Source organism: Eutrigla gurnardus (genome assembly GCF_963514095.1).
Source record: "Eutrigla gurnardus genome assembly, chromosome: 18".
Classification (NCBI taxonomy): domain Eukaryota; kingdom Metazoa; phylum Chordata; class Actinopteri; order Perciformes; family Triglidae; genus Eutrigla; species Eutrigla gurnardus.
The window spans coordinates 8,001,278-8,029,277 of record NC_139929.1 but is presented as its reverse complement, the minus strand read 5'-3'; the positions used below and the strand labels follow the sequence as shown (position 1 = coordinate 8,029,277).

Here is a 28,000-nt window from a genome sequence, read left to right as displayed (position 1 = left end):
AAAGGTGGGAGTGATAAAAGCTCGGGCGCACTTAGCGCTCGACCGGTGTGCTCACAAGGAAAGGGAGCGCTCCTGTCTGGACCCGGAGCGCACGCCAGAAGGGCGGATCTAACGTGACACCGGCTAACGCTCTCTGGAGCATCACCATATTCGCCAAGTAGCCGTCTTGGACTGGGTAGCCCGGCGTTTTACAAACCCCTTCTCCCTCTTTTATCCAAACCTGCCACATGTGCGCGCGGTGCAACAGAGGACTCACCCGCGCGCCTTCGCTACTCCAGATGGGTTAAGAGAGTCGACGGGACCGAGACCGGATGGATCCGTCCTGTGGCGCAAACTTCGGGCTCGTGCAAACTTCGCGGCTCGGCCCGGTATGATCGTTTGCAACGTGAGCCTGAACTGTGCGCACTGTCCCGAGGGAGGAGCCGGCGGCACCGCGGCCACCGCGACGGACGCGTACGAGGAGCTGTCCGGTTCTCTCCCTCCGACCCTGAGCCCGAGGGGGCACCTGGTGGTCGCGGTGTGCCTCGGCTTCATCGGCACCTTCGGGTCCCTCAGTAACTTCCTGGTGCTCGCGCTGTTCTGCCGGTACCGGGTTCTGCGCACGCCCATGAACCTCCTGCTCGTGAGCATCTCCGCGAGCGACCTGCTGGTCAGCGTGCTGGGCACCCCGTTCAGCTTCGCGGCCAGCACCCAGGGGCGGTGGCTGATCGGACGCGCTGGGTGCGTTTGGTACGGGTTCGTTAACGCGTGTTTGGGTAAGCGAGCTGTTTTACACTTTGTGTGACGTGCGTCAATCTCACATCTGTACATTTTGGGTTATTTATGAACGAATTACACATTTGAATGTAATATTTCCACTCTTATATGTGCAGTATGGTCTTATAACAACAGTTGCAAAAGAGACGAAATGTGTATTTTCGGATATTGCCTTATTTTCTAGTCGCTGAAAGTGTGAAAACATTTTCCTGCCATTCCAATGTGAGCATTCTGCACAGCATGCGACAGTAAAAAAAAAGTCACAGCATTTCATCATTTCCTCAACATCAAACAGGAAATTCAACATAAAACAACTGCCACGATTCACGCTTTTCATTTATAGCAGCTGCATTCTCCGGGGGCTACTTCTAATTATGTTGCTGTGGATTTGCTCCGCTGTAACATATTTTTTTTCTGGCTGTCAGCTTTGCAGGAGCATGAAGAACATAACGTTCAACAGAAAACTAAACCAACACATTAACAACATTATTAAAATCCTGTTAATCAGTTTCATTCTGCAGTTCAACTTCATTCCTATTAAGCTGTTCATTCAATCCAGTACCTCCAGCAAACTGAATTCCCTACAGACATAACAAAAAGTAATATGATACAATCATTATTCCGATTCTGTCCCAGAGCTCACTTGACATTTAAACACTAATAATAATTTAAAAAAGCATTTCTGATAGTGTTACGTAATCAACCCTTGTTCGGGCTCTTATCTTGATCCTCTTCTGGTGTTTCAATGTGTGCATACGGGTCTGTTGCGGCGCTGGGGTCAAACCTGCGACCTCTCCAATTCGTGAGAGTCACTCCAATTACCGCCATGGTTCAATTAATGTCAACCGTGTTCTCAGAAACCAGGAGACTAATTTTCTAGCCGTTGGAGCGAAGACAGAGGAGAGAGATGATGATTGGGGGCGTCACTCATGCACAAACTGAATTTAGACTTCTTCTTTCTTCTCTTCCGGCTTCACTTAAGGGACTCTGAATGAATTCATGTCACTGAACCGTCAATCGGTTCAGTAAAGCACTCTTCTCCTTCTTCTTCACCTCATCCGTATGTGTTACTGTCGCTGCTCGCTGGGTGGTGTTGTTTTTAAATTACTTTGCTTTCTCTTTGGGGTCTGGCATTTAAGTGCTGTGAGGTGCAGTGAAGTGTTGCTGCTCCTAAATCAGTTGTATTCTCTGCAGAGTCTCGGCATGCATCAAGGTGTTGTTGCTCTCAAATAAGACGTTTCCTCTTTGGAAACCAGACTTAAAGGGAAAAAAGCAGTTAGGTGTAGTTGCTCTTCGATCTTAGTTTTCTCCCGGGAGTGTGGACTTACAGGGAGGTGTTGTTGTTCTTGCTGTGGAGTCTGGACTTGTAAGGTGGAGTAAAGTGTTTTTGCTCTTAAATCGTTTGTTTTCTCTCTCGGGAGTTTGGACTTGCAGAAAGGTTTTGTTGCTCTTCAAGAAGTTGTTCTCGCCGTAGTCGGGACTCGAGCCGCCTCCTCTCAGATCTCTGACTCAGTCTGTAATGAGATATGCTGACTCTGCAGTTTATCCATAACCTGAGATCTTTTACGTTGCAGATACGTTAATACAAAAGAATCTCCGAAAAGGACCAACTGCATAAAGCAATCTCACCAGGAACACACAGTCAGTACATAGAAACATGATCACTTACAGGCTTCACAAAACACAGATGGATCCATGGTTGGCAGGACTGAGGCGAAATTAAATGTAAAGAAAAATTAGACGCCTTCCGTCCTGCGACCTCCTCGGGTCACTCTCTTGGTCATTACCACAGATGATGCGTCCGCCTCTCCTCCTCTCCTCCTCTCTCTCTTTGTAAGGCTGTGTTTTTAAACTGCAGTGTATTGAGTCATATTAAGCAAGTGTATTAGTGACACAAGAAACACAGTTTCCTGGCAGCATGAATATGCCTGATACGTTTTATAAATAGTCAGCTGCTCAGCTGGAAATGCTGTTACTCACACTTTGAATTCAATAATTTTGAATACAAGAATGCATCGCTCGGTGTAGAGTTGAAACGCTGATATTGATCAGTACATCAACAGCGTGACTCCAATTTCTCTGTTACGTCATCGAAGATGGCTGAATTTCACCAAACAACTGTCTGAAACACAAAGATAATCAACGCGATGATCTTGGCCTTAGGACATTCTTTGCTAATCTTTGACGTTTTATGAATCACGTGATTACATTTTTTTACTCTTTTATTGTGGAATTTTTCCTCATTGAGTCAAGACTCTACACTTCATTTTATGTTGCAAAAAAAAATTGAAAATGTCTCTTGCAGAGCAGAAACATCACACTGATGTACATTATGCCAAACACTGCTGCTTTTAGTGCTTTGTATGCTATAGTATATTTTGAATTTTCTCATACTTATTCCAGTAGTACATCGACTCACATTTCAGTTAAGTTTTTACAATAACCAAAAATACAAGGTATGTGGAATCACAGGACAGTAATCAATATAATATATCTTACCATTAACTATGGAAACAATACAAATTACATAGCAATGCTATAGAATGTGGGCTACACGGTGGTGTAGTGGGTAGCACTTTCGCCTCACAGCAAGAGGGTCCTGGGTTCGATTCCCGGGTCGGCCCGGGTTCCTTCTGTGTGGAGTTTGTATGTTCTCCCCGTGTAAGCGTGGGTTCTCTCCGGGTTCTCCGGCTTCCTTTCACAGTCCAAAGACATGCAGGATGGGGATAGGTTCATTGATGACTCTAAATTGCCCGTAGGTGTGAATGTGAGTGTGAATGGTTGTTTGTCTCTACATGTTGGCCCTGCGATAGACTGGCGTCCTGTCCAGGGTGTACCCTGCCTTCGCCCAATGACAGCTGGGATCGGCTCCAGCCCCCGTGACCCTAAATACAGGATAAGCGGTAGACAATGGATGGATGGATGGTATAGAATGTATAGGTGAGCTTTCCTGAGGTCTATTTTTAGTCTTAATGCTAAGACTGATTGGTGTCCAATTGTGTGTGTGCAGGTTGCCATTTCAAAGGTTTTGCAACAGCGTGTAATGCTTTGTAAGAAGTTACTTTTAATGTGTAATAAATCACAAAAAAAGGAACACATTAATGAAACGCTACACTTCTTGTGCTGGCAGTTTTTTGCTGAGTGTGCACCAACTCATGAGAAGAGGTCTGATTTGGCACGACTGTTCTTGCTTTGCCATGAGTTGGATCCAACAAAAGAAAAAAGAAAAGGAACAAGCCAAGAGGGAGACAGATGTGAGGTAAAAAAGTAACGGAGGTAGGAAGAGGGTAATGCGGGGAAAAGTGGAAGACAATGAAAGATGATTAGCTCCCGTGCTGACTCAGGCGTAGGACATTGGGTCATTCATTTTACCATAAATCTATTCTGCACCGCTGGGTGAAGAAGAATCAGGCCGCAGGGGGAAAACGCATTCAAATGCATGGTGGAGAATCAAAGCGGGGCATGTTTGGATGAAAGCCAACTTTAGGGACTGATGCTCTGAATCTCCACCAAGCTCGGAGGAGAGAGATTGCCCAATCATTACAGGAAATTAATGGGAAAATGGTCGCCCTGTTGCTGAGGTAGCAGAGATCATTCATATCCACTAAACCAGGCCGGCGAAGCCGAGGGTGTCGTACCTTTTTAGGATTGATTATCTGTGACTAGTTATCACTTTGTAACTTCAACACGGATGTGGTTTTCTGCTCCATTTCATAATCTTACAGATGATTAGCAGCTGATTAAACCCAATTACACACTCACGCGAAAAACCGTGATTGTGGGGAAGATGGTTGTTGTAGCGATCACAAGACAACAAAGACATGACCACAAGAGGAGAACGCTAGTTCAGTTTAAAAAAAGATGATCTGCATGATCAGGAGAGAACAAATATTAAAGTTGCATTCATCAATTTTTGTTTCTGGTAGCCGTTTATAGCACACAAAAGCGCTAATATTTACTGATAACATTACTGATGTAGTGGTGGTATAAAAACGCAGGTAATAAACAATACAGTCCTAAAAATGTGTTCAACCAGAATAATTTGAAATATACTATTATTATAATAATACAAAGTCACAAAGTAATTCTTTATTTCTCCCTAGATATTTCTCTGTAACTCAGTTGAATATTTAAATAAAAAGAATACATAATTGTTAAATGTTTATACATATAATATTATATAAATCATCTTTGATTACACAGTATGCTAATGAGGAGGAATCTCTTGACCCAACAGGGTACTTGTGAAGTCCATATGATTGATTAAACCAGAGAGCATCAGTAGTGAATGCTTGTTCCCTTTCCACCTGCAAACCTACACACTCACATACAATCTCATTCACTCACTTCATTGGGCGTAGAGGTGCTGTGATTGTCTGTAATCAAAGCCCGTGTCCCTGAGACTCTCTGTAATGGAGGTGAAGTGGACCAGCATCGTAGCACATGTGTGCTGATTGGCTCTGATTTAAGACTGTTCAGCAACACATAAAACACATCCATCGATTAGTAATTCAGACGTTAAAGGCTGCCTCCGCTCCCATTCAAATCACCGTTTCTGTGCATATATCCCTTTCAACGTGGGCAACTACTCAACGTGTAATTAGCGACATAATGAGCAACGCACAATTTTCATAATGGTTCATGGCACATTATCTACATATAAAAGATGTTATTTTAGTTTTTTGGTTTCACATTTCATGAGAGCAACGGCTGAAAGTGTCAATTATATTGATAATCTATTCATCATTTAAGTTATTTTTAAGTATATTTTCCAGGTTTTTCAAGTTTAGAATGTATTGCTTTACCTTCCCTTATTTTGTATTAATGGTTTCTCTTTGGATTTCAAACTGATGAACAGACAACAGAAGAGATGTTTTATTGCCTTAAGCTCAAGGACATTGTGATATTTCATGAATAAATCAAGAAAAGGACTGCAGAGTGACTTGAAGCCTGATTTTGTTTGGTTTTTCAATTAGGTTGTTGTTCGAAATGCAAATAAATGACAGTAAATTAACGGCATAATAAAACTGATTGGTGTACATGGACACAGATTTTCCATTGTTTTCATGTCCGTCAGCACAAAAACATTTGTTTGTGTATTTTGTCACACATCTACTGACCACGTTGTCTACTTCCCCTTCCTCAGGCATCGTCTCCCTGATCTCCCTGGCTGTCCTGTCCTACGAGCGTTACTGCACCATGGTGAAGTCCACCATAGCCGACGGCAGAGACTTCAGCGCGGCACTGGGAGGGATCTGCTTCTCCTGGCTCTACTCCGTGGCCTGGACTGTACCTCCGCTGCTGGGCTGGAGCAAATACGGGCCCGAAGGTCCCGGAACCACCTGCTCAGTGGACTGGAGGACCCAGACGCCAAACAACATCTCCTACATCATCTGCCTGTTCATCTTCTGCCTGGTCCTCCCGTTCGCCGTCATCCTCTACTCCTACGGCAAGCTGCTGCACGCCATCAGACAGGTGCAATTCTGCAAATGTAAATGAGGGTTTGTTCCGAAGTGAGATGATTATGCTTTGGTGCAAAACATCACACCGACTTTGCCATGGTTGTAAATCTCAGAGGGAGAGCGTCTACGAGGCGGTGAAAGATTTGAGGAATGATGGATGAGTAGCTGATCCACTGCTATATCAAACGCCTGCTGCCAGTCTGAATATTCAATCAGAAGCTGTGACGCCATGCATCATCTGATCTTAACAATCAGGTCTGACACCTCAACAGAGTTGTCTCAACACCTATTTATTCTTATCTCTTAGTGACTGACAGAGATGCCTCTGATATTTCCAAAGTGTTTCAAAGCTTATTTTCCGAGTGCAATTTAAACCTTGATGCTAGAACACAAGAGAGTTTGATCCAACTTCTGGATGAAAGCCTTAATTTGTGTCCCCGTAAAGTGTCCCTGAAAGCACCTTCTGTGCTTCCCAGAGCTCTGAGTTTCAAACTTTAATGGTGGCACTTTCATTGTACAATCATGGGTGCTGTATGCAGTTGGTATGGGAGTACGCAGGCTGGCTTCGAAATAATGTACGTTTCAGTTCAGGGCTGATCCTTCTCTTTCTATTTCCCTAAATTATTAAACCACTCGAGAAGAAGAAGTCTACACGATGACGTAGTCGAAAGAGCATCCATCAAATATGTTAATCAGCGGGGAAAAAGTGATGGAAATATGACATTTATGCGCTTGAGTGGGACAAAAAGAAAGTTGAGAAAAGTTCAACTTTTCAGGTGCTGACGCACCCGTCACCCAATCAGATCGTGTTGTGCAAATAAATGCAAATAAACTACTCTGACTCTGGCTAATAAAATCGCTGTATTGGCACGACCGGGGAAATCCCATGTAAACAAAACATCGAGGAAAGGTTAATAATTGCGATTGGGAACAGGCCGATTCTTTGTGGTCAGTTCCTGTGTTTATATACAGGGACTGAATGACGAAAACATGTAGCAGTGCTCTTCTGGCTATAACGGGATCCATTTTGCTCTATAATAATAAAGAAGCCGGAAGTATCCTGAATAAGCCAGATAGCGGGAAGCGATTTCAACGGCTGCTGGCTGCGTCCACAAAGGTATCTCCCCCAGACAAGCCTTCCCTCCCCTCCGCATTAGCGTTTCCATTAGCCAACTGAAGGAAACCTCCTGGTCAAAGCTAAAACTCTGACCTGTAAATCAGCCAGAAAAGCAGGAAACACATGCTTGACTTGTGTCATTTTGTTTCGCATTTTAATACAAATGAATGGGAATATTCGTAGTCCAACAATATGCGAAGGTACCTTTACTGCAGAACTCCTCATGCAAACGGTTTGCTGCCTCGGTATCTTTCTTTCTTGTTAAGCTTTTGTTGACTATGTTCGTTGAGGGGAATTCTCAGCAAAATTCTTGTTGCTTAGTCTATACAATGGTTTGGCTTGCTTTTGTTGAATTGAAACATTTTGTCTGGAGCAAGGAAGGAAGCTGCTTTGTCTGTTGTTGGTAAGTCAGAAACTAATTGTAGATTTGGGTTCAGGCATTGTGTGAGTAAAGCGAGTGCAACATTAGTCGTGTGCTGATAGCTTGTTGTTGAAATCGTGGTGAAACTGCATATGTTAAGTGAGTAATCAACTAAGTTTGAGCCATCTCAGGTGTACTGAATAGACTTGATTAGAGGGAGGGGTCACACACAGTGCTTAAAGGGCTGCCAGTAGGCCTCCTTCAAACCACATTTTGTCTGGAGCAAGGAAGGAAGCTGCTTTGTCTGTTGTTGGTAAGTCAGAAACTAATTGTAGATTTGGGTTCAGGCATTGTGTGAGTAAAGCGAGTGCAACATTAGTCGTGTGCTGATAGCTTGTTGTTGAAATCGTGGTGAAACTGCATATGTTAAGTGAGTAATCAACTAAGTTTGAGCCATCTCAGGTGTACTGAATAGACTTGATTAGAGGGAGGGGTCACACACAGTGCTTAAAGGGCTGCCAGTAGGCCTCCTTCAAACCACATTTTGTCTGGAGCAAGGAAGGAAGCTGCTTTGTCTGTTGTTGGTAAGTCAGAAACTAATTGTAGATTTGGGTTCAGGCATTGTGTGAGTAAAGCTAGTGCAACATTAGTCGTGTGCTGATAGCTTGTTGTTGAAATCGTGGTGAAACTGCATATGTTAAGTGAGTAATCAACTAAGTTTGAGCCATCTCAGGTGTACTGAATAGACTTGATTAGAGGGAGGGGTCACACACAGTGCTTAAAGGGCTGCCAAATTCTCCCATGTGACCCCCCTCCTCCGTGACCTCCACTGGCTCCCTGTTGCAGCACGCATCCAATTTAAGACGATGACACTGGCCTTCAGGGCCATCAATGGAACGGCACCCATCTACCTTCAAACACTGGTCAAACCTCATGCCCCGAAGCGAGCACTTCGCTCCTCTACTTCAGCTGGCCGGCTGGTACCACCATCGCTGAAATCAAACAAATGTCGCTCAGCAAAGTCCAGACTCTTCTCTGTTCTGGCGCCTCAGTGGTGGAACGAACTCCCGACTAATGTCAGGACAGCTGAGTCATTTGCCATTTTCCGAAAAAGGCTCAAGACTCACCTGTTCAGACTTCACCTCGACTAGCATGACCTCCCCCCCCCCCCCCCCCCCCCCCAAAAAAAAAAAACCTTACCTATAGCACTCTGATCGTAGCACTGTTGCTCTTGAAGTACTAGTTTACTCAGATGAGGACCTAACACTTGTTCTACTTTTAGCTCTTACTTTATCGGCAATGATTCGTTGTGGTTTCCTTGTTTCCTTCTTTTGACAAATGTACTTATTGTAAGTCGCTTTGGACAAAAGCGTCTGCTAAATGACCTAAATGTAAATGAAACACGGTGGAGAAAACTAGGAAAGAGTAGAGGAAAGTTGAGAGTGGTACCTTCTGGTGGGAGAATTTCAGAGAATTAGAAGGCTGTAGTTAAGGATTGGTTAGGATGTAAGGATTGGTAGTGCATCAGAGATGTTTTGTCTTCAGACTGGTGTTAATGACATTGATCTTCACATTCACTGTTATCTCATTTAGCTGTCAGCTGTTCGGCTGTGCATCTTCTCCTAACTTTGTGTGGCTAAATGTGTTTGTTCGCGGCCATGAACCATACTAGTACTGTACGTCTCCGGGAGCCCTGGGAGTCCATGCTGTTTGCACAAGAATTTAATTTGCCACCCCATTTGCTGGTTCATGTGGCCATGTCTCTGTGGGTCTCTGCAATGCCTGCAAGGAAACTGAACCTTCTTTAAAAAAATGTTATACTTTTTGGACCAGGGTCTCTATTTAAAGTGTATTTATATTAAATGATTTGAAATTGAACAGGAAGTATGTACTTTGACAAACTTTAAGTTTTAAGTAAAATAGACACAACTGGTTGCTGCAGTTGTACCTATGGTCTCTAATTAATGCACTTGTCATGATTGTGAGCATTTCAATGGTGCATTTCTAGTGTTCTTAAGATAAATGCATGATCAGTCAGTCCATCATTTTGATCCAGACCGAAATATCACAACAACTATCAATTGCAACCAAATTTGACGTTCATGGTCCCCAGAGGGGGAAACCTAACTTTGAACCTTGCCTGGCTTTCTATCCGGTGCCACTTGCAGGGTATAGTTTTCAGTTATCCTGTGAAATATCTACACATTTACAGGATGGATTGATACTAAATTTGCTACGGATATTTATGGTTCCCAGAAGATGAATCCTTATGACTTCACTGATCCCCTGACTTTTCCTCTGGCGCCATCATGACGTTGACGTTAGTGGTTTTCATGAAATATCTTAACATGTTTCTCCAATACTTTGGTTTATCATGAAATGCCTGTAGAATGTATGGCTTTCCCACCGGATTCCGCTGTATTTAGTGTTTTCTGCTATTTAGCAATTTCTTAGAAAATATGAGCATGCTCAGCATGCCTGCTTTGTTATTGTGTAGATACTGCATTTCATTCAATGCTCCATAGTGCCTAAGTACGATGGCGGTTACCAAACAGGAGCACAGCCTCACAGAGCTAGTAGCATGGCTGCAGACTCTTAAAATCTCAATTATCTAATTTCATTTGCAGAATTTCTTCCCTATTTTATGTAACTGCATTATATCTGCAGTACACGTTTGAACCATAAGGGGGAGCTGCATGTTCTTCTTGTTCTAATTGTTGCCTGTTTATAATGTTGACTCTAATATAAAAGGCTAGCATACATTCTGTTTGTTTAACCGATGAGAAGATTATAATTGTGACTTATCGACCTTTGAAACGACTGAAGGGTTTTACAGAGGGGTTGTTCATATATCATTCATAGCCTGATTTATAGAACCATTTATTCTTCAAATGATGGCCATCGTAATACATTTTTTATGCCAGTTGTCAGTATTTTCTGATTCATTGAATGAGAAAAACTGTAAGAAAAGCACAGAGACATAGCGGTGTTATATTAGGAAGAGAAGCACTGATTCCTGCAGTGTAGGAGAACATTTGCACTTAAGTTCCTTATGAACAAGGTGGTTTCTCCGTCAGTGATCATACCAGACTCCTGAAATGAATTTGAACCGATGGTACTCACTGGGGATGGGATGTTAGGAATTTGCCCTTTTAGACTCATACGATTTTTTTCCTCATTTGGTCCAGTTTTCAGCTGAAAGTCAAATGTCAAATACGTAAAAATCGAGGGACTCTGAGGGAAATTGACTCCTCAGATGCCGATGACGCCTTCTGAATGAATTAAAGTGAGGTAAACAGAGCCAGATGTAGTGATGAGTAAAGCTGTTGATGGGTCCTCGTGGGCAGATTCAAACCTTTTAGATAATTACTTTTTAAAGTTTTTGGTGGGCAAGTCTCTGATGCTTAGATTCAAAGTTGATAAGCCGTAACTGAAGAGAACTTTAGGATTGGCAGATGTAAAAATCTCTCTGGCTAATATTGCCTGCACATTTGCTTTGTCTTTTCTTGCTGCATCGCATCTGATTCCAGGCACAGCAGGCAGCTGTTATCAGCAACAACAACAGAAAAGCTACATTCCCTGCCCTTAATGGCAGCTATAGCTGGAGCATTTAACTGCTAAAAAGCCAGATATTCCCAGGAAACTGAAAGGTGAATGAATGTTGGGCTTACGTGCACATGATGGAAACAATTACAACTCTGAATGAATGGCGTTCAATGAACTGTTGAGGAAAAGCAAATTAAATCCCAGTCAATGTGCACTTCTGGTGTGAATGCCTTGTGGTGAAATTGAGGAGGCTGTTGGTTGATAGAGTGATTTTTGCAGAATTGCCAGCAAGCCTGAAGGCAGACGGATAACTGTCTTTCATCTCACGCATTACAAGTGCTTTGTGTTGCTTGTAGCTGCATGTAGCACCGTACGCAACGCGCTGATTTCAATCTCAAATTCATAGCTGCCGGCGATCCACTGCAGGTTATTAACCGTCATCCTAATTACCAAACTGATAATTGATTCGGCTTCGTGAAAACAAACATCATGCCAGAATCTGGAACAAGAAAGAAGTGCTTGAGTTAATGACCTGATAACAACCCTAATCATTGCTTTGTTATGATGTGTTGATTTTGTGTCTAATGTTGTGTGAAGATCTTTGGCAGAGTTAAGTAAACACAATGAAATATTAATTTACACAGACGAGAGAAAATGCTCAAGGTGATTTAGATTAGCAACACATTTTTGCAGTCTGTGCGTGTGCGTGTGCGTGTGCGTGTGTGTGTGTGTGTGTGGGGAGCAGCTTTGTTGTGAGGTTACCTGGGTGGAAGATAATCCCCCACGCCAACACGGCATGCATTTTTCTCAATTCCAGGGCGCAAACACACACATGCACGCACACAATCTCACATAGTCATTCCCAGAGATTTTGCAGAATGCGATCTTGTTTATCTCTTGTGTTTGTATTCTATGTTGAAACATGAAACACTACAGAGAAAAGAGAGAAAGAAACTTAAGGTGCGTTTACACCAAATGCAAATTTTATCCTCACGTTACTTAAAATCATATGTGTAAATAACCACTACTGCGGCTTTGTACATGTGGAAGTTTCAGATATGCCGGGTAAAGAAACGGCGTCCTGTCTGAGTTCATAACATCGGCCAGAGGTCCTCTGTGCATAAACAGATGTAAAATGATACAAAAGTAACTACATAATGACAACAATTTGTGAAAATATAAACTTCTTAAAGTACAACTTTTTTATTTTTCATTGCAGTTTACAATGATAGCGCCATGCTTCACATCTTTTAAAGACCCTGAAAACTTGTTTGAAATCTTGAGTCTGCCCCTTTTTTTTCCAAAACAGTAACACATTTTTAGGTATTACTTATTTAGAGTTTGGAACTAAAAAATTCTGCTTCATCAGGATGGATTAGGTGAGGTTTGATCAGATTTGATCGACAATATGCAAGTTACTAACCCCAAATATTGATGAATTCCTAGTGATGCACTTAAATATCCATCCATCATCTACTGCTTATCCTGTAATCAGGGTTGCGGGCGGGCTGGAGCCGATTCCAGCTGTTATTGGGCGAAGGCAGGGTAAATCCTGGACAAGTCGCCAGTCCATCGCAGGGCCAATATGTAGATTATTACACAAGAAAAGCACAGAGACATCAAGAAATGTGGACCAAAACCAAAACATCCAAAACTCTTCCAACTTTGGAAGAAAATGTTTCGTTGCTATAGGAACTCAGTAAATTCAGTTGTTTTTTAATCGTTTTCTAATTATTGTAACAGATGTTTTCCCCTCCTTGCTGCCCACACACCCATGTGTCTATGTGGGAAAAAAAGTGAAAGAAGTTGTTTCCGTTCTTTCACATTCCTTGATCGTATTTGATGACGAAAGCAAAAGAATATTACAATTATGGGGGAAATTTACTGTCAAGATTTGCAGTTTGGGTGGATATTGAGCTGTTAGTTTAATCTACAAAAAACAAAATGTAAAACGTCTGCTAAGCTAATTGGCTGCCGTCTCCACCTATTATATTTACTGCAAGGACATGATGGTGGCTTCAATCTTCTCATCTAACTCTTGGCAAGAAAGCAAAACACAATCTTTACCTTTTCCAAGATTTGTACAATGAAAAGGTAGAGGTAATACTAATTGTATTGAAGTCCATCCATCGTCTACCGCTTATCCTGTATTCAGGGTTGGAGGGGGGGGAGCCGATCCCAACTGACATTGGGCGAAGGCAGGGGACACCCTGGATAGGACGCCAGTCCATCGCAGGGCCAGACAGGTAACCAGTCTATCACAGGGCTGACATGTAAAGACAGACAGGTAACCAGTGAATCACAGGGCTGACATGTAGAGACAGACAGGTAACCAGTGTATCACAGGGCTGACATGTAGAGACAGACCTGAACCTATCCCCATCCTGCATGTCTGGACTGTGGGAGGAAGCCGGAGAACCCAGAGAGAACCCACGCTTACATGGGGAGAACACACAGGAACCTGAACCGGGAATCAAACCCGGGACCCTCTCGCTGTGAGGCGACAGTGGTACCCACTTCACCACCGTACAGCCTTTTTCTAATTCCTTTCCTTATAAGTAACATCACTGATGTTTTGAAAGATGATGGAGCATGTCCTTGATCATGTGACAGTGTCTGGTCCATTAGTGACCTGACACTGTCAAATATAACATATTTGGTTGTTGTTTTTTTTACACATCCTCTGCACCGTGCCATTGAGAATGAGTCCAGGCGGTCCGTGCAGAGGTCTGAAATATTCTTATGACGTCCTCGACAAGCCGATCGGCTGACGCAGCACCTGTCGCCAGGATTGAGAGAGCACCGTTTGCTCAGAGTAACATGGACGGATGATTTAGGGTGGCAGCTCAGATATTGAGACCTTGTGGAAACATTGGCGTATTTAAGCTGCTCTGTTCTAAGGTAGGACACTCAGGACATATCTGGGGTCATACATTAATGCATTTGCTGGAAGTTTCCTTTTAACTCCACAGATAATATCACATTGATCCACAATATAAAACACACCAGTAAAGGTTTTAGCCTGACAAATACTTTACAATACGACATTTTTGGATTTATTTCAAGGCCAATTTGTAATGTATTTCATTGTGGTATGAGACTTGAATGCTTTTCCATATATTAATCCATGACAGCATTTTTGACACCTTGCATTTTGATCATTTACGTTAACCTCTTGTGGTAAAACTCAACAATACTAACACATCTTAGAATTGTGAGCAAGATGTCCCTTCAAAGTATCTGTGTGTTATTAAATAATGAATGGAAACTATCTAAGTTATGCTATTCTTTGAAAAGTTGTTAACAGTAATGTGAAGTTGGATTCATAGTGCAAGAGCTAAATCAAAACCATCATTCTGACCTTTTCAAATACTGGCTATATATAGCTTTTAGTTATCAAGGCTTATGAATGCCAAATTGAGAGATATGCCATGAAATTTCCTTAAGAAATGACACGTGACATTTGGCACCAAACACATGTGAATCTTTGTTTGATTTTGTATTATTGTCGTGTTTAATGAATATACAGTTTCTTAATGCATTATTGATGTTGGCAGAGGAGGATGGGATTGTTTGGATTTAAATGTCACTTGAGCATTTGCAGCTCCTGGAAATTCAGAACTGAATAGATCCACTGTTGTTGTTGTTGTTGCTGTCGTTGTTGGGGCTCCTCCGTCTATTGATTGAATGATGGGTTGATTGTGTGTGTTTCGGCTCTCTGTTGGATATGTTTTGTTCTAACAAGCATCTGTTTCAACAGAAGGAGACATTAGCAATAATCCCTCCCTGGGAGTCCGTGGCATTTTATGCAAATTAGTTTCACTGCTGTGTAAGGCCAATAAATTAGAAGTACTCCTCGGACCGTTTCCTAATCCGGGTTTTGCGGGCTGGACTAGTTAGAGCGAACAAATCGAGAACAAGATAATGAGGGAACACGGGGTGGGGGGCAGTATCATGCCTGGTGCACCCCTTTGGGAGTGTTGGATCGACTACATCACCTCAAGAGTGTCTAGTATTATTAAAGAACCAGGCACCTGCCATTGACTTTATTCATAAGTCTTGACAGCAAGATCCAGTTTAGATTCATCAGTTGAAGTAGTTGTTGTAGAGACGACATGGAAGGAAATCTCAATAAGTGATATAGATGGTGGTTGTAAATCCCCCAACAACAAACCTTTTTGACACGTCATTGCAGCGTAAACTAAGGTGTAATTAATAATATGAATTTTGGCCCTGTTCCTTTTAGATGTGGCAGGGACCTGGTGTTGTGCATGTTGCCTCACAGTGATTGGCTGACACACTAAATAGAATGGGGCCATTATTAAACACACACAGGACTTTCACCCAGGAGACCAGTGTTCCAGACTGATGTTGTGTTTATGACGTGTTTACATATTTTCCTTATAGTGCTTCAAAAATTCTACACTTTCATGGTATTTAGTATGCTCAAGTCATATTAATTACACTTTTATTTGTATTTTTTAAACAAGTGGGAGCAATCTATAATCAGGTGTTTTTTTGGTGTATTTTGTGTGTATTTTTGAATTTGTGACCCCGAGAGCGGCCTTAATACTGCCTCATGTGATTCAGCTGTATGTGGGCTGTGTTTTCTGCTGCTGGTGTTTTTGGTAACAACACAAGCTGGAGAACTGTTTGTAGTTTGAGACTTGTACATGAACTGCCCCTGAACTTTCAAGTTCAAGTAGAGTTCAAGCTGTTGAACTTGTAACCAATAAAGTTTTTTTTCCGGCGAGTCGCAGGTCGGCAATGCGAGCTCGGTGGTCAGCCGCCGCAGGGAGCAGCGGGTGCTGGCGATGGTTGTCATAATGGTGGTGTGCTACCTGGTCTGCTGGCTTCCCTACGGAGTGGTAGCTCTGATCTCGACCTTCGGCCCCCATGACCTTTTGAGCCCAGAGGCCAGCATCACGCCGTCGCTGCTGGCCAAGTTCTCCACCGTCATCAACCCTGTTATCTATATATTCATGAACAAACAGGTGAGTTATCCGTCATCTTGGCTCTTTTTCTGTTGTTGTGTCTTGCTTCTCGCTCAATCTGTCAGTGTCCTGATTTCTTATTGTTAAACAGTTGACATTTTCTTCTAAAATGTTATATTATACTATGCGGTGGGCAGACAACTCCTACAGCTGCTTGCTCCCGAAGGAACCTCTTTTTGTTGTTGTGGTGTGTTTTTGGTTGTAATGCATCTCTTGTGTCTTTTATTTTGTGTCACTTTGTAATTGTTCATCTTTGTGGATTTTATCCCCCTGCAGCCGTTTTGCCTCCGTTTTATAGTCGTTGTGTCTCTTTGTAATTGTTTTGTGTCTCATTGTGATAATTTTGAATCTCTTTGCAGCTGAGTTGTTTCTTTGTGTTTTTTTATTTTGAGTTGTTTGGAGTTTCTTTGCATCTCTTTGTAGTGGTTTCGTCTCTTTTTAGGCTCATCTTGTGTCTATTTGCAGTCATTTTGTGTCTCTTTGTCATCATTTGGTGTGTTTTTGTCGTAATTTCGTCTTGTATCTCTCTTTGCAGCGGATTTGTGTTTCTCTGTGTTTGTCCCATTTTGTAGTCTCATTGCAGCTGTTTTGCATCTCTTTGTAATGTTTGTGTCTTTATGTTGATTTTAAGTCTCTTCCGAGTACGTGTCTCTGTAAGGTTTGTGGGTGATGGGGGAGGGGCTGACACTTTGGGCCCCTGGGTCCGTTCAGTAATCCACCCAAAGTCTGCTTCAGTCAGTGTGTGTTGTTTGATGATTAAAGTCTGACCTTTTTTTGGGGGGGAGTGATATCTAAACTAAACTGTAGATCAGAGTGAACAGCAGGTAGCCTCTAATTATCTGCTCAGTTTGGGCAGAATGAGACACCTGGGCCAGGGAAGGTTTATGAGATTCACAGCCAGGGGAGGTTAATGCAGGTGTAAGCAGACCTCAACTCTGCATCTGCTGGCTCCTCATTTACACCTGCAGGTGGAATTACACACATCCCACATTAACCTTTGAGCAAAGACACGCGTGCAAACAAACAGATAAAAGCCCCTCCACCACCACCACCACCCCCATACGACCGCCTGTGAGGTTGACATCAGTGACATTCAGGCACACAGCGTAGGAGAAAACATGAAAAATAAAGCGGAAGTAATCCGGTTGATGCCACCGGCTGGATTTGACAGCAGCGCAGACATCAAGGTGCTTTGGGTATCATTTCACCTTCAGTGCAACGTTTCCACAGTTATTAGATTCTTAGTTTGATTACGAACTGTAAACATATATAAGCAGCAGTAAGGGAGAATGAATAAATCAAGAATCAAAGAAAGAGAAAGGGATGAATGTAGAAGGAAGGAGCAAAGGGAAAAAATGTGAGGATAGAATGGGTTAAAACAGACAGAGTTGTGTTAGAAGGATGGTGACGGGGAAAAAGATGAAGGTTGAAGGGATGATGATGGAGCGAGGAAAGTAAACAGAAAGAAAAAAGAGGGAGAACGAAGAATCAGAAAAGAGAATGGAAGGAAGAAGAGAGAAAAAAATACAAGGGAATAAGAAAAGGAATGAAAAAGAGAAAGGAGGATGACAGAAAAAAGGATGAAAGAAAGAAAATCTATAAGGGAGGAGGAAAGATAAAACGGAAAGGAAAGGAAGGAGGAAGAAATAGGAGGAGTGAGTTGAGGACAGAGCAGTGATGAAAGCCAGAAAGACAGCCGTGAAGGAAAGGGGGAAAGAAAGGATGGCCCATTAAAAAAAGAGCATAGAAACATAAAGAAAGGAAATTGGAAGTAAAAAAAAATTAAAAGCACGGCGGAGAAAGAAAGTTAACAGATGGGACGAGAAAGAATAGGAAATAGAAAGTTATTTTTAATCTCCAAAGGGTAGGCTAATGATGTTGCGATCGGGGGAACGACACACTGCAGCGATGACCTTTCCTTCTTCTCACAATCTTTTATCCGTCTCCGTCTCTTTTTATCTGCTTCTACTGCGTCTCCCGTGTTGGACCGCCTCTTTGTCACTTTTCAGCTCGGGAGACATTTAACTGGTCTGGTTTGGGGACTTTTTGCCCGCTGCATGTGCATGTTGGTGACGATGGAGCTCCTAACTGGATTTCCAAGGCCCCGGATAAACGTAGAGGAGGCCGCGCTGTGTGGCACTTTCAGTCTTCAGTTCCTCCCAGCCCATAACTATGGCAGCAGTGTGTTGAGGCGAGTTGAAGACTTCAAGCGCTGCGCAGATTCATGCCCCGCATCTGAGCAGTTGAAACTAAGTACATTTACTGAAGGACTGTTTCAATTGTATGTTAATACTTCCACTCCATGACATTTCAAAGGGACATATTGTACCTTTTACTCGACTACATGACTCCACAGTGTATAAAGTAGTTGAAATGTGCACCACCAGGTGTAACGTTAAAATATGTGTTAAAGTACCAGAAATCATAATCAAATAATATGATTAAAGAAAAAAAACTCACAGAAAGGGACCATTCTGCCCAAAAAGTACAACTACCTGCTGTTTAGTAGTTGGACACGTTGTAAAAACGTTTTCGGTATTTGTTCTCTTATATTTTATCAACAGGAAGTGCCAAAAACTACAGTTCCTCAGATGGCCACTTGCTGGCTCCAAAAATGAGTCGATCCCCATAGTTCCCCAAGTTAAACATAAATAAGCATGTTGACAGCCTGTAACAACGAAAAACATGTTTGTTTAACTTATCCATTTGAATTATATTAAGCCTTAACGTTATACATATTTACTAGCACCTAGCCAACAACTCATTCGAATCACTAGGCTCAAATAAACATGAAAATTTGTATTTTCTCTTTTCTCTCCTGTTAATCATTTTATTGTATCCATTTTTTCTTATTTCTGCCTTATTCGAGCGGATAAAAAATATAGGTTTGAGCCTTTAATAATGCGAATGACCAGCCCAAAATACATCACAGCATTTCATTGCTGCTTCCCACCTTAAAGCAAGAACTTTATTTAAGTTGCTTTATTGGTAGACGTTTTGCACAGAATGCAAATATTACGCAGAAAAGAAAATCTTTTTTTGGAACAGGGTTGATTTTTTGTAGCTGTACAATTAAGATGTAACACATGGCATATATCACCAGTTACATTTTTTCATCTTTAAACAGTATTTTTACTGCAGATACACAAGGACATATCATATATGCCTTGAAAACACAGATTTAGAGTGGCAGGTGAGGATTTAGTCTCTCCACAGGTTTAAGATCCCAAGCTGGGCCTGGTTTTACCTGTAATCCCTCATGACGCCTGCTTGTCCTCTTGTTCCTCCACTCCTCTTTTATTCACCTCAGTCATCCCTTTCTCCTTCATACTTCCCACCTCCTCTTCACACATCTACTCCTTTTCTTTCCCATCAGATTTCACTTTTTTTTTTTAAACTAAATAAACAAGCTTTTCCCCCCTTCTGAGCACAGCTCTCAAGTAGATTAATACATTGGGATTTGAGGGACTGGAAGATGTAAAACTAAGTGCTAATAGTGAAAGCTGTGTAATTTCCTCAGGGTTTAAAAATTAATTGGCTCATATATGATGAATTGTTAGCCAACTGCTTAAGTATCTCAGTTTATAAGCGCCACAAACTGGTCTGATTTGTCATATCAGTCTATGGAAACATGCTGGAGGACACACTGGTGATGTAATGGGATGTACTGTGGTGTCATGTTTCGTGCGGCACGTCCGTTTGATCTGCGGCGTCCTGGGGAAATGTAGTAGACTTAAAGTATACGTATGGAACCAGAGAGTATACTAAGTACACTACGTTTATCCAGGGGAGCGCGCTGCCTGCTGGACTCCCAACACGGAGGAAGGAAGAAGGAAGTCAGTGGACTCCTCCTACATCATCATAATCATTTAGATGATAATTCATGTTCAATTCACCGTGTTACACTGCCACCACTATTACCACAAGACTACATGCATTAAGGCACTGCACATGTCATGTGCTGGTCAATTTTGAGATTTTTTTCCATAACATGTCTTCTTTCAGACTATTGGAAAGAAAACATACAAAAAAATACACATTTAGATGTTTATTTTACTCCTTTGTCTATTTGCAACTCCAAAAATTCACCAAAGACTAGCGTTGGATAATGCCGAATTTGCATATTTAAATATAAAACTTAAATAAAAGTGTAACGGAAAAAATATTGTCTTAAAGTAAGTAATCAACTGGGATCTGGTCTTATTCCCGTATGTTTTCTGGAGTTCTATTCCTCAAAACATGGTGAGAATTGATTGTTTTTGTTTTCTCATGGCTGTTGACAGTATTTTTGGATTCATGGAGTGACACAAAGAGAAATCTAAAATTGTGAAATCTGTGAAAAACTTTGACTCTGATGTCAACAAAATGAAACCACTATTCTTCACCTGTATTTATCAAATGTTCAGATTTCTGTTCTGGAACATATTTAATGTAAATGTTGTCCTTTACTATGACATCTATGACTTTTTACTACCACTTATATGTACTTCTACTGCTACCAACATTTTTGTATTGCTGCTACCCCTACTTTTACTTTTACAAATACCATGACTATTCTATTATGTACTACAGTACTACTTTCACTACTATGTCATGTACTGCTATTTCATTATTGTCACGAAAGAAAGTTGAACTCATCTGTCAATTATCTCCTATTTAATTATTTGCATGGAATCTGTTGGAAGGCTTGACCAACCAATGAGCATCTTATCAGAAGGATATTATACTGTACCATGTTTTTGTGCGTTGCCCCTTCAGGATCGGTTGGCTGCTCCTTATAGGATTCTACCTCTTTACATTGATCTAATTAAATGGGTTAACACTAAAGTCTTATTTTTCAGAAAAAAAGCATTTGTGTTCATGTCGCCGTACGTTTCCTGGTATTAATCACATGACAGCCACTTTGACTTCTGTGTACTACTCGTAATAATGCCAGTACTCTTGCATGTGTCTGTTTGTGTGTAGTTCTACAGGTGTTTCAGGGCGTTCCTCAGCTGCTCCATGCCCGAGAGAGGCTCCACCATAAAGACATTTTCGCGGCCGACGCTCCGCAACGCCCACCACGAGAACGGACGCCACGTGTCGGTCCGCGCCCCCTCCTCCGCCTTGCCCACGCCTAACTCCGTCCACGAGTCCTCGAAGGGAGCCGATCACACGTCTCAGTCGAATCAGCGCTGCGCCGCCGCACACGTTCCCGCCGCCGACACCCCCAAACCCAAACTGATTCTGGTGGTCCGCTACAGAGAATAAACACACAACAACAACAACAGCTGAAGGTTTACAGAACAGAAAGTGAGGAGAAGGGTGCAGGGCGATGAACCACCGTCGTAGGACTGAAAACCCAGAGATAACCCTGAAGTTAACTCGCTAACCCCAAATCCTGCTTTGTAGTACAGGCCTCAGGTCTCCAATTAACATCAAATCCTCTTAATAGTAGAAAAGACAGCCGCAGAGGGAGTCTTAAAGCTGGGATATTTTAATCCCAGGTCATCATTGCTCCGCTAAGTCGACAAACAGGGATACGCACAAAACACGTCCCCCAGTTTTACCAGAGGTACTGTATATACACAGCATGAGAATAGGGCTCCATGTCAAGATTACACATGAAGAAAAATCCACATAAATAGGTCAAGCTTTTTCCAGCTATTTGCTTGTATTGTAAGTGTCTTTGTTACATAACGAAATAATGTTCTTTCTTAATCGGAAAAAAATATTCAGGAACAATTTGGAGAAGCACAGCGTTCTTTGGCGGAGATTTTCATAAATTGTTTTTTTTTTTTTTTTGTAAACGGGGCAATGAGATATTTCGGCGGCTCAAGCGTGTAGCTACTGTTAGCAGGATTATTCTTTCCTTTTTTCGGCGATAATTCAGTTGAAGTGCCGGGTAAGAATTTGTTTTATTTCCCGACCCCATTTCCATGCCTGATATGTGAGGATTTGATACAGAGTATTAAAGATTTATTGAACAATTTTGTGCGATTTAGAAGTGATGAGGTTTTTATTGTGCCTCTAGTTACACTTTGTTGAATACAGGCCCTCTGTCGTCGATGCTGGGACTGTTATGAAAGCCATTAAAAAAGGGACATTCCACTGCGTTATAAAGGGACATGTAAAGAGATTGAATTGTTTTGAATTATCTTGATGTATTTGAGTCTGATGCTTCTCTTTTATTACGTGTAAAATGTGGTTTCGTGTCGTCTCCCAATGTATTTTCATTTGCTTATGCAACATAAATGACGCCATGCCACAAACAGATTTGACTGCCTCTGTCTTTTTCTATTTACTTTTACCCAAAGTGTACATCAGTGTGTCTTCCTTCGGAAAACTGGGGCGCAGTGTCATTTTCTCTCTCGCTCCTTTCCTTCCATACATGTTGATTAATCCATGAATTATTAACAGGCGTTATTTACAGGGAGGGAAGCAGATTAATGTTCTACATTACAGCCTTCGTCTCGGTGAAAAACAAACAGCATTTGGAGCGCTGCGAATAGAATATTACAACTGATGGCAATGAATGAATAATGAGCAAAACGCACACGAACGGCGGCGAGAAAAGTCAATAACACACAGCCTCGCTGCTCACAGTAAACTTTGGGGGTTTGGGGAAATGTATTTATCTCCTGGGTGTTCAGGTCCCATATAGGATTTAAAAATGGAGCAGTAAAAAAGGGTATCAACTTGTTTGTTTCTTGGCTGTGCCACAGATGAGATCAACTTTATTGATCCCTCAAATCAAAACGATGTATAAAAGAGCAAGTAAGATGCAACATAAAAGTAAGATTAGACGATTAAATTAAAACACAAATGTGAGATCAATCTGTTTATCTACACCTATATGCAACAGAGATGAAGTATATTTGATTATAACAATACACACCTGTGTAGAATATATACTGACTTTCTTTCAATCGGTGATGCAGAAAGAGAGCTGTGGAGAACAGCAGGAAGTGGAGGTCAAGACGAGACCTCTGGGATTTGGCTCTGCACTGGACCCCCCCCGAGGCTGGATGGAGATCTCGTAGATCATGAACCAGAAACAAAGGCACAACGGCTGGCATCTCTGGGCCAAAGACGTGAAGGTTATGCAGCTGATTTCGGAGGTCAATGGCCCTCCTGATCAACTAGAGAGGAGCCTGATTTTCATCAACACAGGAGCTTCAACACGTCTACTCATGAATCTCACAAGCGTTACGAGCTTCACATTAACCCACGACCTGCTCCGTACAATTTATTTTTATATTTCTGTCAACTGCTTATAAGGATATTACAGACCAAAACTCTGATCTTGCACTAACGTACATCAATATTTACTTGGTTTTTAGTTGCTTGTGTTGGGTAAAGATGACCTAATGTTACGGAAGCATATTAATGCCACTCCACAAAAAATAAAAACTGATCCGTAGTCATTTGTCATTGATCAGCTGGAAGGACACTGGGAATATACCTCTGTCCAAGGCCATTATTAATCATGTTATAACATGATAACTTTCAGCTTATTTCATAATACGGATCACTATATAATGTGATACAGATAAGTTTTATTTTTCCTGGTGTGGCAGCAATACACTTTGAGTAAAAGATCAAAGACTAAAATTTGAGACACTATTTTCAAGATTTTCCCGCAGTGATAAAGTTTGTGTACCAAACTATATTTCATATTTCATATATTTTACTCTTTGATGGCATTTCTCTTATGTGTTATACAAACGGGCCTCTCTCGCCATTGCTATAATTTTGTGCGTGAATATTGGTGTGTGTGTGTGTGCTTGAGCACGTCTAATTATAATAAATCATAAATATGGACTGATTATCAGTTCCAGACATCCAAACTAACAGCAATACCCTTTATGTGATATTGTAAAATAAATTGTTGTGATGGGAGACAGTGATGACATTTTAATCTAATCATACTGAGCAGTCACGGGCCCAACACTGGTCAGCTCCACCTGGTTATGTAAGGTTTTGTATTTTAAGTGAAGTCATCAATCTTTATTAAGTGGTTTTTAATCAATATTTTGTGTACATTTTATAAAACTATCTCACGTCTGGGTCCTGCTCACCCTGTCGAGTTTCATTTTGCAATAATAACCAACTTGCTATTCATTATCTCTTACTTCACTGATTAAAAATGACATTTATTTTTAATCGTCATATTGACATTTTCAATTTAAGAATTTTAAATCTGATCTGACCTTAAAACAGAAGTAAAAAGAGTTTCCACTTCAGTTGTCATTTATTGTATTTGAACGAGAGCTTTTGAATCCTTTTGTGCTTTTGCTTATTTTAAACCACCTCTTTCCCTTGAGGTCCATGCCTCCCTAATTGAGGCCAGGTGAGCTGCAGTGGAATCAGCCAGGTGCTCACTTTGTGGCAGCTGCAGCAAGTGTGACTGATTGGACTCCACCAAGTGGGTTCAATTGGAAGGCAAGTGTTTTATTTAGCACTTTAGTTTCTTCTTCTATTAAATCTCCTATCATGATGAGTTCTAAAATATATGTAGACACTGAAAAGACTCATGAAGTCAGCTGTAATTGAAAATATTATTTACATATATCTTTTTGTTGATTGATTCTTCCCTGTGGGGCTGCACGGTGGTGTAGTGGGTAGCACTCTCGCCTCACAGCAAGAGGGTCCTGGGTTCGATTCCCGGGTCGGCCCGGGTTCCTTCTGTGTGGAGTTTGCATGTTCTCCCCGTGTAAGCGTGGGTTCTCTCCCGGTTCTCCGGCTTCCTCCCACAGTCCAAAGACATGCAGGATGGGGATAGGTTCATTGGTGACTCTAAATTGCCCATAGGTGTGAATGTGAGCGTGAATGGTTGTCTGTCTCTACATGTTGACCCTGTGATAGACTGGCGTCCTGTCCAGGGTGTACCCTGCCTTCGCCCAATGATAGCTGGGATCGGCTCCAGCCCCCCCGTGACCCTAAATACAGGATAAGTGGTAGAAAATGGATGGATGGATGGATTCTTCCCTGTAGCTGATGTTAATGGTACGCTCCAAAATGTATTTAACTCAGGGTTTAGGCAGTGCAGTGATGATGGCTGTGGGCAGGGGAACTCTAACATGTTGTTTTAAAGAGGTTTTTGCTCTCTCTCTCTCTCTTTGAATGAAAGTATGGTCTCTCCACCAGATATGACTTTCATATAAACCAAATCAACTTTGGAAGCCAAACTGTTGAATTACACTACAGCCTGAAATGAAACCAGCATTTAAACCCCTTCATTTTCCCTGCAATGCCAATTCAGTTCTAAGATTACAGAATATCTGCAGAGGTCTGTTTTGAAATGGATCTTTATAGGTGTGTTCTGTTTCATGGGGTGGCTCGTTTTCCTTTTTATTTTACAGCTCCGATCTGGCAGCAACTTTTGCATAATTATCCTCTTGGGGTATGGTGTCCACACTGTATGAATCCAAATGAACAAATGAATTATTTCTGAAGGCTCTCCGTGATAACTGACAACTAAAAAAATGATTAAGGAGATGTGACTGCCTCATTCTAGACCCAGATTTCAATTTGGTGGAGCATAAAGGAGGCATCTACAGATTCACTTGAGCACATCGAACTCCACATAAGCTCCACTGCCTGCAAATTAAATAAATAAATGATCACTTTCTTACTTTATTTTTTTTATTGTAGTCTAAATTCATTTTTCTAATGTTTGCGTGCTTCTTTTGCACTTTCTCAAGATGATTAATGTTTGTATAACATGCTTTGGAGTTGCCTTGTTACTGAATTGTCCAATATAATAAATTCACTTGTGTACTGGAGTGGCTGCCTGTCAGTGAAGACCAGCCACACTTTCAGATCCCACTGAGGTTATACGGCATAATACATCGATCCATAGTACCACCTCTCACACAGAGATGGACCTTCCTGATGAATTCTCGTCGTTAAGCACAGCACTCCTTTGGTCAATACGGAGAGGCTCTGATGGAAACGTCACCTGAGACAAGTCAAGCAAAACACTGCGAGTACACTGATCACACACCCCACTGGCTGCCAATGGGGAATCCATCTCAAAAGCCGCCGCTTAAAGCCTCAAGTGTAATTAAAATGTGTGGTTTATGTTTTCAGGGTAGATAATTGATTCCTCAACTCTGAGCACATTAGCTCTTGATAGGGAAGTAGGATTACAGATGCTTTAAATCTTCCAAAAGTGAGGGATTTTGGGCTATTTATGGTAAAAAAAATAATAATAAAAGAAATAGTATATTATTTAAAAACAAATTAATACACATTAACATGCATATATGCCAGAGGGAGAGAAAGGGAAGTGTTGAGTGAGAGATGTTAAGAAAAGGAGGGAGGCCAAAACAGGAATAGTACGCTTTAATTAATTAATTAATTATTTACTCAAGCTTGAATTATTCAGGGATATCTATTTAGCAAAAGAGACCTGGGAGAAAATTACATTAATTTCAGACTGCGATAATGGTCTTGAGTCATTATTTAAATGGCATCTTTTGGTTTACAGTGGGTGGAAGCAGCATGAGCTTACAGGATAAAGCTCCAGTGCACATAATATAGTGGATTGCATTATTTATTCATTTTAAGGGAGAATCACCTGTTCAAGAGCCACATTTTAGATTTTATTTTAACAAGTGGTTCTTTAAATTCCAAGTATTTGCAGACAAGCTTGTGTTGTTGTAAAGTTTACCACAACAAAAGTTAATAATACAGATATGGACATTGTCAGAAACCCGCGGTAACCTGGAACTGGTTTGCAGGAGAGATTGCGATGGTATCATCAACATAAACTAGAACATTGTGGTGGTAAATATGTATGTAAACTAAAAATAAGACAGTTAACAACAGCACAGTTATGATACACTTTTGGGAAGACTTGCCCTTAGTAAAAAATATATATACAAATTAAAAAGGTGACAAATTCTGATCACTTCCACATCGAAGCTAACTCTGCTAGCAATGCTAACAATGCAAACAACCACTTCTTATTTAAACACGATGGTCTTATTTGATTTATTTTTAAAAAATCTCAAAGAAATAATTAATTTCAACCCTTCGTCTCTGCTCGTTATTGTCTTTTTTCCCCAATGGGCAACTTGTTGATGACTAAGGACACGACCACAAATACCATCTACGTGCTCTTCTACCTTTTTCATTTTCTTTGTGTTCCTGTTCTCATCGAAGACGCTCCAATTTCTGTTTGGGACGCAGCTAACACCAGGCATCTTTGAAAACACCATTATTAATAGACTATTGTACGCTGTCCAACACGTCAAGATCAACTTCAAACAGACGTCTACTCTTGCCGACTATTGATTTTTAACTGTCTTGATCCATCATTGTTTCTTTTGACAATAAACTTTAATTATTATTTAGCTTGATGCTTTTTTTTCACTGCTCACTTTTTTGAGGAAAACCCAATATTGTCATAGAAATGTTGCCGAACAAACTTATCGAAAATTCGGTCCACCAAATGGCTCATCTTCATGTCTTCTCTGATAAGACTTTTGAGTTTGCCTGTTGCTTTTAACATGCTTACTGGCATACTTTTCGCAAACATTTCTTCAGAAGCATTTCAATCTACACACTGCCTCTAAAGCATGAATACCTCTGTTGTATAAATAAACACTCTTTTGTGTAAATAATCCTTGATATTGCCATGTTTGCTTGCTTCACTATGTGCATTCCCTAACATAAATCTCCATCTCCTGTCTTGCTACTCTAACAATTTCTCTAAACTATGAAATTGCTCCACACTGCTATAACTAGCATTCCCATTCCACAGAGCCAATATAAT

General features: G+C 41.3%; 1 protein-coding gene across 1 annotated transcript; it reads left to right on the top strand.

Moving 5' to 3' along the window:
• Positions 1-199: 199 nt before the first annotated feature.
• Positions 200-22,478, top strand: tmtopsb (teleost multiple tissue opsin b). The gene is made up of 4 exons (XM_084034075.1): positions 200-755; positions 5,903-6,231; positions 16,003-16,236; positions 21,202-22,478. The coding sequence occupies exons 1-4, from the start codon at positions 371-373 to the stop codon at positions 21,484-21,486; spliced, it is 1,233 nt and encodes a 410-aa protein (XP_083890201.1). The 5' UTR covers positions 200-370; the 3' UTR covers positions 21,487-22,478.
• The last annotated feature ends 5,522 nt before the right edge of the window (positions 22,479-28,000 follow it).